Source organism: Miniopterus natalensis, chromosome 14, assembly GCF_054644295.1.
Source record: "Miniopterus natalensis isolate mMinNat1 chromosome 14, mMinNat1.hap1, whole genome shotgun sequence".
NCBI classification, from domain to species: Eukaryota; Metazoa; Chordata; class Mammalia; order Chiroptera; family Miniopteridae; genus Miniopterus; species Miniopterus natalensis.
In genome coordinates, this window is record NC_142094.1 from 9,278,696 (window position 1) to 9,292,674 (window position 13,979).

Sequence of the window (13,979 nt, forward strand, 5' to 3'; positions counted from 1 at the left end):
CAAGAAAGAATCAACAGCAGATTAGATGATGCAGAGGATCAAGTTAGTGATTTGGAAGACTAAAAGTAGCAGAAAACACCAAAACAGAGCAGCAAAAAGAAAAAAATTAATGAGGAAAGTTTAAGGAACATCTGGGGCAACATCAAGTGTAACAATATTCACATTGTAGGGGTACAAGAAGGAAAAGAGAAAGAGCAAGGAATTGAGAGCATATTTGAAGAAATAATTACTGAAATCTTCTTTAAATGGATAAAGGAAAAAGACACAGAAATCCAGTAAGTCCAGAGAGTCCCAAAGGAGATGAACCCAAAGATATCTACATCAAGGCACATCATAATTAAAATAGCAAAAACAAAAGACAAAGAGAGAACATTAAAAGCAGCAATAGAAAGACAGTTAGTTGCCTACAAGGGAGCTCCCATGAGACTTTCAGTGGTTTTCTCAACAGAAACTTTTCAGGCCAAAAGGGATTGGCACAAAATATTCAAAGTGATGAAAAGCAAGGGCCTACAACAAAGACTATTCTCTCCAGCAAGGCTATTATTTTAAACAAAAGGAGAGATAGAGCTTTTCAGACAAGAACAAACTAAAGGAGCTCACCACCACTAAGCCAGCATTACAAGAAAGGATAAAGGCACTTCTTTAAGAAGAAGAAGGGAGGGAAAACCCATAGATATGAATAATAAAATGGCAATGAATATGTACCTATCAATAAATCACTTTAAATGCAAATGAATTAAATGATCCAACTAGAAACATAGGGTAACTGAATGAATAAAAAAAAAAAAAAACACAAAAAAAAAACACAAAAAACAAGACCCATGTATATTATGTCTACAAGAGACCCAATTCAGATTGAAAGACACACAAAGACTGAAAGTAAAGAGATGGGAAAAGATATGGCATGCAAAAAGATACAAACAAAAAAAACTTAAGACAAAATAGACTTCAAAACAAAGGCTATAATAAGAGTCAAAGAAGGACATTACATGATGATAAAGGGATCAATTCAAAGAGAAAATATTATCCTTGTGAACATTTATGCACACAACATAGGAGCACATAAATGTATAAAGCAAATCTTGATGGACATAAAGGAAGAGATTGACATTAATACAGTTGTAGTAGGGGAATTTAACACCCCATTGATATAATTGAGTAGATCTTCCAGACAAAAAATCAACAAGGAAATGGTGGCCTTTTATTAGACCAGATGGATTTAATTGTTGTTTTTAGAGCATTTCACCCCAAAGCAGCAGAATATACTTTCTTTACAAGTGCACATAGAACATTTTCTAAGCTAGACCACCTATTAAGCCACAAAACAAATCTCAATAAATTTAAAAAGATTGAAATAATATCAAGCATCTTCTCCAGCTACAAAGGTACGAAACTAGGACTAAATTATTAAAAAATAACTGAGCCCGGCTGGGCGTGGCTCAGCTGTTGAACGTCGACCTAGGACCCAGGCAATCAGGGTTCGATTCCCAGTCAGGGCACATGCCCGGGTTGTGAGCTCCATCAATGACTCATCATTCATGTTTCTATCTGTCTCTCTCCCCCTCCTTTCTTCTCTCTGAAATCAATAAAGATATATTAAAAAAAAAAAAAAAAACTGAAAAATACACAAGCAACACATAGAGGCTACCTTATGTTTTTAATCCATTCAGCTACCCTATGCCTTTTAATATTACTAAGCAATAAATGGGTTAACAATGAGATAGAGGAAATAAAAAGATACCTTGAGACAAATGAAAATGAAAAAACAACCCAAAATGTATGGGACACAGCGAAAGTAGTCCTAAGAGGAAAATTCATAACAATACAGCCCTACCTCAAGAAACAAACAAAAATCTTGCCTAGTCTGTGTGGCTCAGCAGTTGAGCCAGGGGACTGAGGTTCAATTCCCCTCGTCAGGGCACAAGCCCAGGTTAAGGGCTCGATCCCCACCACGGGGTGTGCAGGAGGCAGCTGATCAATGACTCTCATCACTGATGTTTCTATGTCTCTCCCTTCTTCTTTCTGAAATCAATAAAATTATATTTTAAAATATTTCAAATAAGCAATCTTACACCTAAAGGAACTAAAAACAACAACAACAACAATCACAATAAACAAAGCCCAAAGTGAGTAGAAAGAAGGATATAATAAAGATCAGAGTGGAAATAAATGAAATAGCATCTAAAAAAAAAAAAAAAGTTCAATGAAACCAAGACCTGATTTAAAAAAAATAAACAACATTGATAAACCTTTAATTGGATACATCAAGGGAAAAATAGAAAGGACCCAAATAAATAAAATCAGAAATAAAAGAGGGGAAGTAACAACTGACAACACAGAAACACAAAAAATAATAAGAAAATATTACAAACAACAAATTGGATAACCTGGAAGAAATGGATAAATTCCTAGAAACATTCTAAGAGTGTACCAAGAGAAACAGAAAATCTCCACGTTAGGACACAAAATAAATCTTAACAAATTCAAGAAGACTGAAATCATATCAAGCATTTTCTCAGATCACAATGGCATGAAACAAGAAATAAACTACAATTAAAAAAAAACACCTCAAAAACATTCAAACATATGGAGGCTAAATGATTTGTCATTAAACAATGAATGGATTACCAATGAGATCAAGGCAGGCATCAAAAACTTCCCGGAAACAAATGAAAATGAACACACAATAACCCAAAATCTATGGGACACAGTGAAAGCACTCCTGAGAGGGAGGTTCATAGCACTACAGGCCTATCTCAAGAAACAAGAAAAAGCTCAAATAAACAACCTAATCCTACTACTAAAAGAGCTAGAAAGAGAACAACAAGAAAATCCCAGAGTAAGTAGAAGGAAGGAAATAATAACAATCAGAGCAGAAATAAATGACATAGAGACTTTTAAAATACAATATAAAAGATAAATGAAACCAAGAGCTGGTTCTTTGAAAAGATAAACAAGATTAATGAACCTTTAGCCAGACTTATCATGAAACAAAGAGAGAAATAAATAAAATAAAAAATGAAGGAAGCAAAGTAACAACTGACATTACAGAAATACAAAGGACTGTAAGAAAATACTTTAAACATCTGTATGCCTGGAAAACTGGGGAAAATAGACAAATTCCCAGAAGCATACAATCTGCCAAAACTCAACCAGGAAGAATCAGAAAATGTGATAGGCTGATAACAACTAATGAAACTGAAGCAATAATAAAAAATAAAAAAAAAAACTGCCAGCGAACAAAAGCCCTGGACCTGATGGCTTCACAGATGAGTTTTACCAAACATTCAGAAAATTAATACCAATCTTCCTCAAACTATTCCAAAAAATTCAAGAGGAGGGAAGACTTCCAAGTTCTTTTTATGAGGCCAGCATATCCTAATTACAAAACCAGATAAAGACACAACAAAGAAAGAAAATTTCAGGCCAATCTCCCTGATGAACATAGATGCTAAAATACTCAACAAAAATATTAGCAAATAGAATCCAGCAATACATTATAAAGATCAGCTCCAGCCAATTTGGCTCAGTGGTTAGAATGTCAGACCACAGACTGAAGGATCCCAGGTTTGATTCTGGTCAAGGGCACATACCTCGGTTGCAGACTGGCCTCAGTCAGGGTGTGTGCGGGAGGCAATTAATCGATGTGTCTCTTTCACATCAATGTTTCTCTCTCTCTCCCTCCCTCTCCCTTCCACTCTCTCTGAAAAGCAATGGAAAAAATATCCTCAGGTGAGGATTAAAAAAAAGAAAAAAGATCATACACCAGGACCAAGTGGAATTTGTTCCAGGGATGCAAGGGTGATAGTTCAATATTCACAGGTCAATAAATGTGATACACTACACAAAGGAAAGATAAAAATAGTATGATCATATCAATAAATGCAGAAAAAGCATTCAACAAAATCTAACACCAATTGTTATAAAAATTCTCAGCGAAGTGAAAACAGAGGGATCATAACTCAACATAATAAAGGCCATATATGACAAACCTACAGCTAACATCACACTCAATGGGCAAAAACTAAAAGCATTTCCCTTAAGATCAGGAACAAGACAGAGATGTCCACGTTCACCACTCTTATTCAACATAGTACTGGAAGTCCTCGCCACAGCCATCAGGCAAGAAGAAATAAAAAGCATTTAAATTGGAAAGTAGGAAGTAAAACTGTCATTATTTGCAGATGACATGATATTGTACATAGAAAACCCTAAAGACACCACCAAAAAAACTGCTAGATTTAATAAATAAAATTGGTAGCAGGATACAAAATTAACACCCAGAAATTGATGGCATTTTTTATATACCAATAATGAACTCTCAGAAATTTAAACTAAAAAAAAAATTTTTAATCTCATTTATTATTGCCACAACAAAAAATAAGATACCTAGGAATAAATTAACCAAGGAGGTAAAAGACCTGTACTCAGAAAACGATAGAACATTGAAAAAAGAAATAGTGGAAGATACAAACAAGTGGAAGCATATACCATGATCATGGATCGAAAAAATTAACATCATTAAAATGTCCATACTACCCAAAGCAATCTATAAATTCAATGCAATCCCTATTAAAATACCAATGACATATTTCACAGATCTAGAACAAATACTCCAAAAATTTATATGGAACCAAAAAAGACCTCAAATAGTGGTTGCTATATTGAGAAAGAAGAACAAAATTGGAGGGATCACAATGCTGGATAAGAAACTATACTACAAAGCCATTATAATCAAAACATCCTGGTACTGGCACAAGAACAGGCATATAGATCAATGGAACAGAACAGAGACCCCAGAACTCGACCCACACCATTACCCTGAATTGATATTTGACAAAGGAGGCAAGAGTACACAATGGAGTAAAGACAGTCTCTTCAATAAAAGGTGGTGGGATAATTGGACAGGCACATGCAAAAAAAAAAAAAAAAAAAAAGCAAGTAAATCGCCAACTTACACCATGCATAAGAATAAACTCAAAACGGATAAAAGATTTTGCTGTAAGTTGTGAAACCATAAAAATCCTGGAAGAAACCATAGGCAGCAAAATCTCAGACATCTCTTGGAGCACTATGTTTGCTGATATATCTCCTACGGCAAGGAAAACAAAGGAAAAAATAACAAATGGGACTACATCAAACTAAAAAATTTCTGCACAGTAAAAGGAATCAGGGTACAAAATAAATATTCAGAAATGGATCCAGCCTGGGCCAGCTGATTGCTGTTCTCAGCTACCCTGGACCAAGAGCAGACCAGGAAAACCAAGTTCAGGTCTGCTCAGGCTCCTCCCAAACACTGGCCCAAATACAGCCAGCGCTGGCCAAAGGGGAAGCCAGGCTGATGGGTGCAGGCGCCCAGGCAGCTTCTAGGCCTCAGCTCAGGCCTTCATCACAGGTAGGCCAGGCTGCTCCTCCAGACTTCCTGGCTGGTTAAGGGCAGGATGCAGGGAGCCAGTCCTTTGTGTAGCATCCAGAGTAACCTCTTTCCAGGGCAGGGAAAGCTGAGGGTGCCCAGTGAGTGAGAAAACATCCCGTTCTACCTACTCTTTCGCTCCCCTGCCTGCACACTCACATGTACCCCCTCCACACCTGGCTGGCTGATGACTCATCCTCAAGTATGTTTCCCTCTTCTTGGAACTTACCCCTGCCAGGTAAGCTTCAAGATCTGGCCCAACTTCTCTTTCATAGTCCTTCCCTTTTCCATTTCCAATTCCTTGGGAACTTCCTCTGAACCTGTAGCTAACAGATGAACTAATTTATGCTAAGATGGAAAAGCTTGATATTGTCTTATTATATGAACTTTCCGAGGATATTATTATTAAAATAGAGAACACATTTTTAGTCAGTGAGTGGCTAATAATGAAATTGCCGAAGCATTAACTGCTCGAGGAAAAGACTGTGGTGACATAGAATGAACTCTTTAGAGGGCAAATAAACCTTGTTCCCCTATTCCTAAGCAGAGGCTTCATTCTAAAGATGCAGAGCAGGGCATGTCCTGGCCAACGGTCCCTCCAGGGGACCAGTAGGTTTCTGTCCTTTCAAGACTCAGCTCTAGAGGCATCACTTCTTCCAGGAAGCTTCCCAAGTCCCAAAGGGCTGAGTTAGGTCCCCTCTTCTGAGCCCTTCCCTCCAGTTTCCTATACAAACCTCTATATCCAGCATTGTTGACACTTAAGTAAATGCCCCTCGTGGAGTGTCTGATCCCCAGGGCCAGACACTGGCTCTCAGTCATCTCTGTGCCCCTTCTGCTGAAGCTCAGGCCCTGTGTGGGGGGGAGTGCTGGGTGAATGTCTGTGGAATAAACAAAGATGTTCCACACTGAGTGCTCCTAGTTTATGTTTCTCAAACAGGGGCCCCACGAGCAACCTCAGAGCTCTTCACACTCCCTAAAGGAATTCTTAGGACTAGGAGGATCTAGAAAAAAAATTAAAGCACTTGGATTGTCTGGATAAGCACCATATAAAGCCCTGGAGGCACCTGACTTCCGTGCCCTCCTGGGTGTTTGAATCTAGGTTGGCAATCAGGGTGACCGCAGGTGGTGCGGCTCTATGCAACCACACTGCCCATGCTGGGAGCTTATGTCACCTCAGCTATGGCAGTGCGAACCCATCACCCCCACAACGATCTGCCTCACACTCAGTCCCAGGTTCCCGTAGGTGACAATTCGGTTTTGCAAACACTAAGCTCAGTAGTCACATAAAATCAATGTTGTTAGTTTGAGTTTTATTGCTGTTGTAATTGTATTTAGTTTATAAATTTGTTTTTATAATTATAAAGCAACTATAAGCTTGAATGTTTGTATTTGTGTCAAGTCTTTGCTTCAACAGCAATACTTAAGTCACCACAGGCCCTGGAAGAATGTTTTTGGCCTTTGAAAGGATAATACTCAGGTTTGCAAAACACTGCGATGGGGAATTCTCACTCTCTTCTCCTAAGACTGATGGTCCCTCAGCTGGGCAGTTCCTGGGTGTGCACTGGGAGGGGCCGAGGGAAGCCCAGCAGCAGAGCATGAGCAAGCCCTCGGGGTTCAAGCATCTTCCGTGGACCTTCTCTCTCCGTCCTTGTGCCCTGCCCAAGTCAGGTACAGCAGGATCCAGTGCAGAGCAGCATGTGCCACACATGCACACACATGCACGCACATGCGCGCACATGCATGCGCATATACACATATGCATGCACACGTGTGCATTTTCACTGTCTGTTTCATTTTCCTTACAACTCAGCACGCCCAGGCCCTCCTCGTTCCTGTGTTCAGCCCATGTCTCAGCGGGGCCTCCATGTCAGTCTCACTGGGAGGGCGAGCAGTAGAGGCTTAGAAGAGAGTCTCTGAGAACAAGCCGTGCTCTCTTAACCAGTCCCCATGCTACCGATGCCGCCACGAACTCACAGCAGATTGCTCTCGGGCTGCCCAAGGCACTCTGCGGGCTGGGCCATCGGGCCGGGCCATCCGGCCACGCGGTGTTGGCCAAAAGTCAGCCGCTTGCTCCCGAAGGTACTTGTGTCTTCCTGGCGTTTGAACCAGCGAATGCCGCAGGAGCTCTGGCTGTGTGCTGCTCTCTTAAGGCCCCAGGCCAGGGGGCTCCCCACCGAGACTGGGCCTCGGCCAGCCCGGCCACAGCGCCCTGCCTCTGGCTGCTCCCCGGGCAGCTGTCGCCATGTGTCCGGGCCCCTGTAACGAGGTCCTGCAGACGGGGCGCTTAGACAACAGACGATTATTGTCTCACAGGCTGGAAGCCGGGAGTTCCAGGCCAAGGTGTCAGCAGGGCTGGTCCTTCTGACCCCTCTCCTTGTCTTCCTCCTGTGTCCTCACATGGTCTTTCCTCTGTGCAGTCTGTGTCTTAATCTCCTTTTTTATAAAAATGCCAGATATCGGATTAGGGACCAGCCTAATGACCTGATTTTGCTTAATTTTCCTCGTTACAGGCCGTCTCCAGTTAGGATTTCCATGTCTGATGGGGGGATGGCCCAGTTCCGCCCTAAGCGGCATTCCTACCGAGCGCCTCAGAGACTGCTGGCTCCCACGCAAGGTCAGCCAGGGGCCCGCCGCCTTCGATGGGACCCTCGCCTTCCCCACCAGCTCCCTGCACCCCTGTGATGTCACATTCCCGGGCAATGCGTTATCCTCAGCGGCTGCCATTTCTCTCCTACTCCAGCCTCTGGTCTTGGCTTCACCCTCGGGCAGCACCGCCTGCCCCCTGCAGGGCTGTTCCCTTCTCAGCCTCACTGTCCCCACCCTTTCCCTCGGCTGCCTGTCCCCCACCTTCTCTCTCAAGACCCCCTCTTGCTCGCAGCCTTCCACCTTTCTAAGTAGTAAAGACATACCACAAAAAGAGCTTTGCAACTTAACTTTCTTGAGCTGGCTTCGTCCCATCCATTATAAAGTGCACTTAAAATCAAAGCTAATTTAATTCCGAAGGACCAAGGCTAAAGACATTGAGCCGGGTTCTCAAAGTGTGGTTTGTAGACCACAAATGTGGACGGGGAAGGCCCCTGCAGTCATTTCTAACCGGAAGCCATGTTTGATCAATGTTTTACTGCCTTTTTATTATAAAAGCCATACTTGCTCAATATAGAAAACTCTAAAAATACTGCAAATCACAGAAAAATCAAAATTTACCAAGTTATCAACTAGAGCTAATAATTTTGACGTTTGTTGCGTTTGCAGTATTTCTATGAATACGTTTATCTAGTGAATGGGGTATTTTCCATGTTATTTCCTAATTAGTCACACCTAACATACAAGAAAGCTTTTGATGTTCATTTACATCTTAATCCTTTGTCTTTTTTGTCCCCAATAATTTTTAGATAATTCATTTGAACTTTCAAGGTAAGTATAGTGTCTGTTTCTGAAAAATCAGTTTTATGTCACTATACATAAAATTTCGTCTTCCTGTTTTATTGAATTGGCTGTAACTTCCAGAACAAGGAAAAATAAAAATTATAATCAATGACATAATTTACCTGATTTCAATGGAAACACCTAGAGATTTTTTTGCTCTATGGTTTGAGGTAAATGCTCCATATCATCTGAAGAAAATGTCTATTCTTGGTGTCTAAAAATGTATAATAGGAATGATTATTGTTTTAGTGCATGTCTTTTTAAATTGAGACATATTTGGGTACCATGAAATTCAGCTTTTTCAAGCATACGGCTCAGTGGTTTCGTTTACTCAGTTATGTAACCATCACTGTCATCCAATTCCAGGGTGTTTTCGTCACCCCAGGAAGAAACCCAGATCCGTTAGCAGTCACTGCTCATTCCTTTCCTTCCCCGAGTCCCTGGCAACCACCAATCTGCTTTCTGTCTCTACGAATTTGCCTATTTGAATATTGCATATAAATAAAATCATACATAATGTAGCTTTTTGTGCCTGGCCTTTCACTTACCTTAACGTGTTCAAGGTTCAGCCACGTTGCACGCGCCAGTCCTTCATTTCTTTTCATAGCTGAGTGCTATCCCATGGGAGGGACAGACCGCTTTGTATCCATTCATTATTTGAGGAACATGTCAGTTGTTTTTACTTTTTTGTATCATGAATAATGCTGCTAAAAATACTCATGTACAAGTTCTTGTGTGGACCCATGTTTTCAATTATGAGAATTGCTGGGTCATACGATAGCTCTATGCTTTTCTTGAGAAACTGCCAGAATGTTCTCTGAAGTGACTATCATTTTACATTTCCTCCAGCCAATGTATCAGGGTTCCAATTTCTCCACATCCTCACCGACCCTTGTTATTATGTTTCTTATTCTAGCCACCCTGCTAGTGGTGAAACAAGTTCTCCTTGTGCTTTTGACTTGCATTTTCCTAAAGACCAATGATGTCGAGCACCTTTCTATGCTTATTGGACATTTGTAGATGTTCTTTGAACAAATCTCTGTTCAATTCTTTCCCCCTTTTTGAGTTGTGATTTTATTGAGTTCTTCATATATTTTCGATACTAGACCCTTATCAAATATATGTGCAAGTATTTTCTCCAACTTTGTGATTATCTCAGAAATAAGCCCATACATTTACTTACAGTCAATCGTTTCTTTCAACAAGGGGAAAGATTATTCTTTCCCCCCGCTGAACTATCTGGGTGCAGCCCCCTTAGCTCGTGGTGAGTAGGAGGGTGAAGACAAATTTTGTAGCAACATGTAAAACACATAGTTGACATGCCTGCGATCAGGGGCCTGCAGGACTGGGCCAGCCCCCACCGTGCCTAAGGAAGAGCCGTCTCTGGGCCTCCGCGCCAGCGTGTAACCGACAGAAACGCAATTTCCTGCAGGTCCAGCCTCATAACCGGGCCACTCCATCAGTCACTGCCTTGAATTCTGAGTCACTCAAGTTGGATCCCACTGAAATAAGACATAGAACTAGGCATATGATGGGTTCTTAATGAAAAAATAGTCAGCCGCCGACTCATTTGCAGTCGGCTCTCCTGCGAGTCGTCACCGGCTCGGTCCACCAGCAAAAACAGAAACCCCGCCAGGGCCGCGGCCTTCAGCTCTCACAGGCGTCGGGGACCCCTGCAGCCCTCTCCCCTCCAGGCGCAGGCTTTGAGATGGACTCTGCTTGAACGCTGTGTCCGCTGTCCGGGCTCGCGGCCCTCCCGGCTCGGCTCGGGGCTGGGCTGGCTCCCTCCTGTCCCCCTGCCCTGGCGGCTCCGGCCCTGCTGGCCAGGCAGGGGCCCCGCCTGGAGGTGCGGGCCGGCTGGGCGCACCCCACACCCCGACACCCAGCTCACCGCTGCTGCGCGGGGAGCACCGTGCTGCTGGGCCTCGGGCAGTCGCTGCTGTCCGCGGGGCTCTGCTCGCCCTCGTCCTGCTCCGGGCCGCGCGCCCGCCTTCTCTGCCGCATTTTCTCAAAGAAGACCCTGCAGCTGAAGCCCTCCTGGGCGCCGCGCTCCACGTGCTCCCGCAGCGCCGCCAGCGCGGGGAAGACCCGGCAGCAGGCCACGCAGCGCAGGCCGCGCTCGGCCGTCACCAGCCAGTCGGGGGTGTCGGGCGGCTCCCGCGCGCGGCTCCCCGGGGACCCCGGGCCCTCCGCGCCGCCCTGCCCCGCACGCGCGCTCTCGGGGGCCTCCGGGTCCGGGCGCGGGGCGCGGCCGGCAGCCACCCCCGGGGCGGAGCCTTTGCCGCTCTGCCCCGCGATGAACTCGGCCTCGTGGACGCGGGGCTTCCCGCCCACGGGCTCGAAGCCGGCCTCGGTCTCCCAGGCCACGGCCACGCTGCGCACCGTCCGCACGCGCGTGTAGAAGGCGCTGGCGCCCCGCGGGGCGGAGCCCGGGGCCCCGCGCGGGCGGGGGGCGCGAGGCGGGGACTCGGGGCCGGACTGCGACGACGAGGAGGAGCTGCGCGCGCTCAGCGGCCCCCCGGGCCTGGGGGCGCAACGGGCGTCCTGCTGGGGGGCGAGGGCTGGCCCAGGCCGCAGGGACGACTCCTCGCTCTGCACAGCACCTGGGAGGCGAAGGAAACTTTCATCAGAGTCCCCGAGGGATCGGTGCCAAGCCCAGCGTCAGGGTTCCCACAGGGTGCGGGCTCCAGGGGCCGCGGGGCAAGTCCCATCACCTCCCTGTGCCCATTTCCATAAAATGGTGTAATAGCAATGCTGGCCTCCTGGGAAGGTGAGAGACATCAAATCATCTACAGATGGGTGCGTGCAGAAGTTGCGGGTGTGATGGTGAAGGTCAAATAATATATGAAGGTGATCACCGAAAGTGACCAAGCCCAAAAGGCCTCCCTGGAGAAGAGAGGGCGCGGTGCCTGCTGCAGTGCAGCCCAGTCACTGGCCAGAGGAATGGGCGGCTGACGCGCGGAGACCGCTGCCCGCTGCCCGCTGCCCGCTGCCCGCTGCCCAGGGGAGCGGGCAGGGTAAAGAGGCCGCAGGCACACATTCCAGAAAGGGCAGGGCTCCAGGGGGACAGGACAGGGCAGGGTGGGCAGGAACCGGGGCGGCCGGGGAGCTGGCTGCGAAGGGTCGTAGGGGATTTTAGGGTAAAGAATATGTTCTGGGTCATGACTGTGACAGTGGCTACACAAATGGGCATGCCAGCGGTCTTCAAATTGTACACTTAAAAGGGGTGGGGCTTGTGTGTGCACCTTACAGCTCGGTAAAGCCAGTTTAAAAAGCAGGCATGCGCGGGGCGGCTGCCAGGCCGCCGAGCCCCAGCTTCCCCTTTGGCATTTGTGATGTGGCTCCATCTTACCCAGCGGGCGTCTTGCCTTTTCTGTGAACATGCTCATGTCCCCATCCCCATGGCAGTGTTGGCCATGTTTAATTTTTTGTTATTGTTGACAGTATTACAGATGTCCCCATTTCCTCTCGTTGCCCTCCTCCACCCAGCCCCACCCCACCCCAGGCCTTCCCCGCACTATGGCCCGTGTCCCTGCGTCTGCATATATGCTCTTCAGTTAATCTCTCTCCCCCCGCCTCTCCCCTCTGAGATCTGTCAGTCTGCTCCGTGCCTCCATGCCTCTGGACCTATCTTTTTCAACAGTTTATTGTGTTAATTGATTCCACATATGAGTGAGATCATGTGATGTTTGTCTTTTTCTGACTGGCTTATTTTACTCAGCATAATCCTCTCCAGGTCCATATTTTTAACTCCTTTAATACTCACAAAACCCTAAGAAACTGCATTGTTAGACCCCTAGCTGACAGATTAGGAAATGGAGGCACAGAGCATTTTTATTTATTTATTTTGTTTTATTGAATTTATTGGGGTGACATGTTTCACAAAACTACACAGGTTTCAAGTGTACAACTCAATAAAACCCCATCTGCACATTGCACTGTGCTCCCATCTCCCCAAGCAGTCTCTTTCTGTCCACATTCCCCCCCTTTGACCACCTCCACCTGCCCCCCACCATTCCTCTGACTATCACCACACTGTTGTCTGTGTGTATGTGAGAGAGGTATATAAAATGGCTGGTAGTGCCAGAGCTGGTGCCTAGCACTGTGCCCAAGAGCCTGTGTGTTACCCTCAGATGCTGCCCATTTCACGGTGGTCTTCACATTGATTTTCTAGATGAGCTTTAACCAATTCATTATAAAGGGATTTTTATATCCCTGCTGAAATCACAGGATTGACATGTCAACTGTTTTTTTAATGCACATTAAAAAATAACGAGGGACCTCACGAGGCTTGCAACCAGGGGAGCAACGGGCGGCAGCAGCAAGTCCCAGGCAACCCCCTTAAACCTGTCCCCAAGGCCTTCTTTTCTCTGACTTCTTAGTGAGCCAAAGCAACCCAGTCTAGGCTCATTTCCCCACCTAGTCCCTCTCTTGTTACCCTAGGCCCTTCCTTGTTTCACTGTCCCCAGCATTAATAAACATCCTCTAAAATTAAAAACACAAACGAACCCTCCCAAAACCCCACAAGGATCGACATTTTATATCTTCATCCTTGTATATCCTGAAATCAGCTCATGTACTCACAACATTGCCCTCAGTCATACCCACCATCCATTTTTATGGCCAATACAACAATTTGGTAGCAGCTCTGAGGGGTGACACGGTGCCCACCCTTCCCCTTCTAGGCCCTCCCTCCCTGGCTGCAATCTCCAGCTGTTTTACAACCTACCTGGCCAGCACACTTCCACACTCTGCTCCGTGGACCCTGAGCTGGCCAAGCTGAGGGTGGTCCCATCGGTTGGTGACTGCTGTCCGCTGTGGTCCCTGGGGTAGCGTTTCATGACTGGACAGCAGGCCCAGGGCGTCAGTGTTCCAGCGGGCTGTTGGGAGTTAGCTTGGGCTACATTAAGCCCTCCACTGGCCCCAGCCTGGGTGGCCACTGGGGCTCCAGGGGTCACTAGCATCCTGGCTTTATTCTGTGACCTCATCAGTGACACTGGTCTGCTCTGTGACCCATGGCAGAGATAGAGACCCAGCCAGGATGCCAGGAGAGGTTTCTCACCAGGTTCTCACTTCCTTTAGGGGCCTCTTCTGCCTTGTTTATTATGAGAACACACACAAACACAAACACACAAACACA

At 45.7% G+C, this 13,979-nt stretch overlaps 1 protein-coding gene across 1 annotated transcript; it reads right to left on the reverse strand.

Moving 5' to 3' along the window:
* Positions 1 to 10,726: 10,726 nt before the first annotated feature.
* Positions 10,727 to 13,680, reverse strand: FAM170B (family with sequence similarity 170 member B). The gene is made up of 2 exons (XM_087824107.1): positions 13,569 to 13,680; positions 10,727 to 11,442 (listed from the first exon to the last, which is right to left on the reverse strand). Exons 1-2 carry the CDS (start codon positions 13,678 to 13,680, stop codon positions 10,727 to 10,729), a joined length of 828 nt encoding a protein of 275 aa, XP_087680233.1.
* Between the last annotated feature and the right edge of the window lie 299 nt (positions 13,681 to 13,979).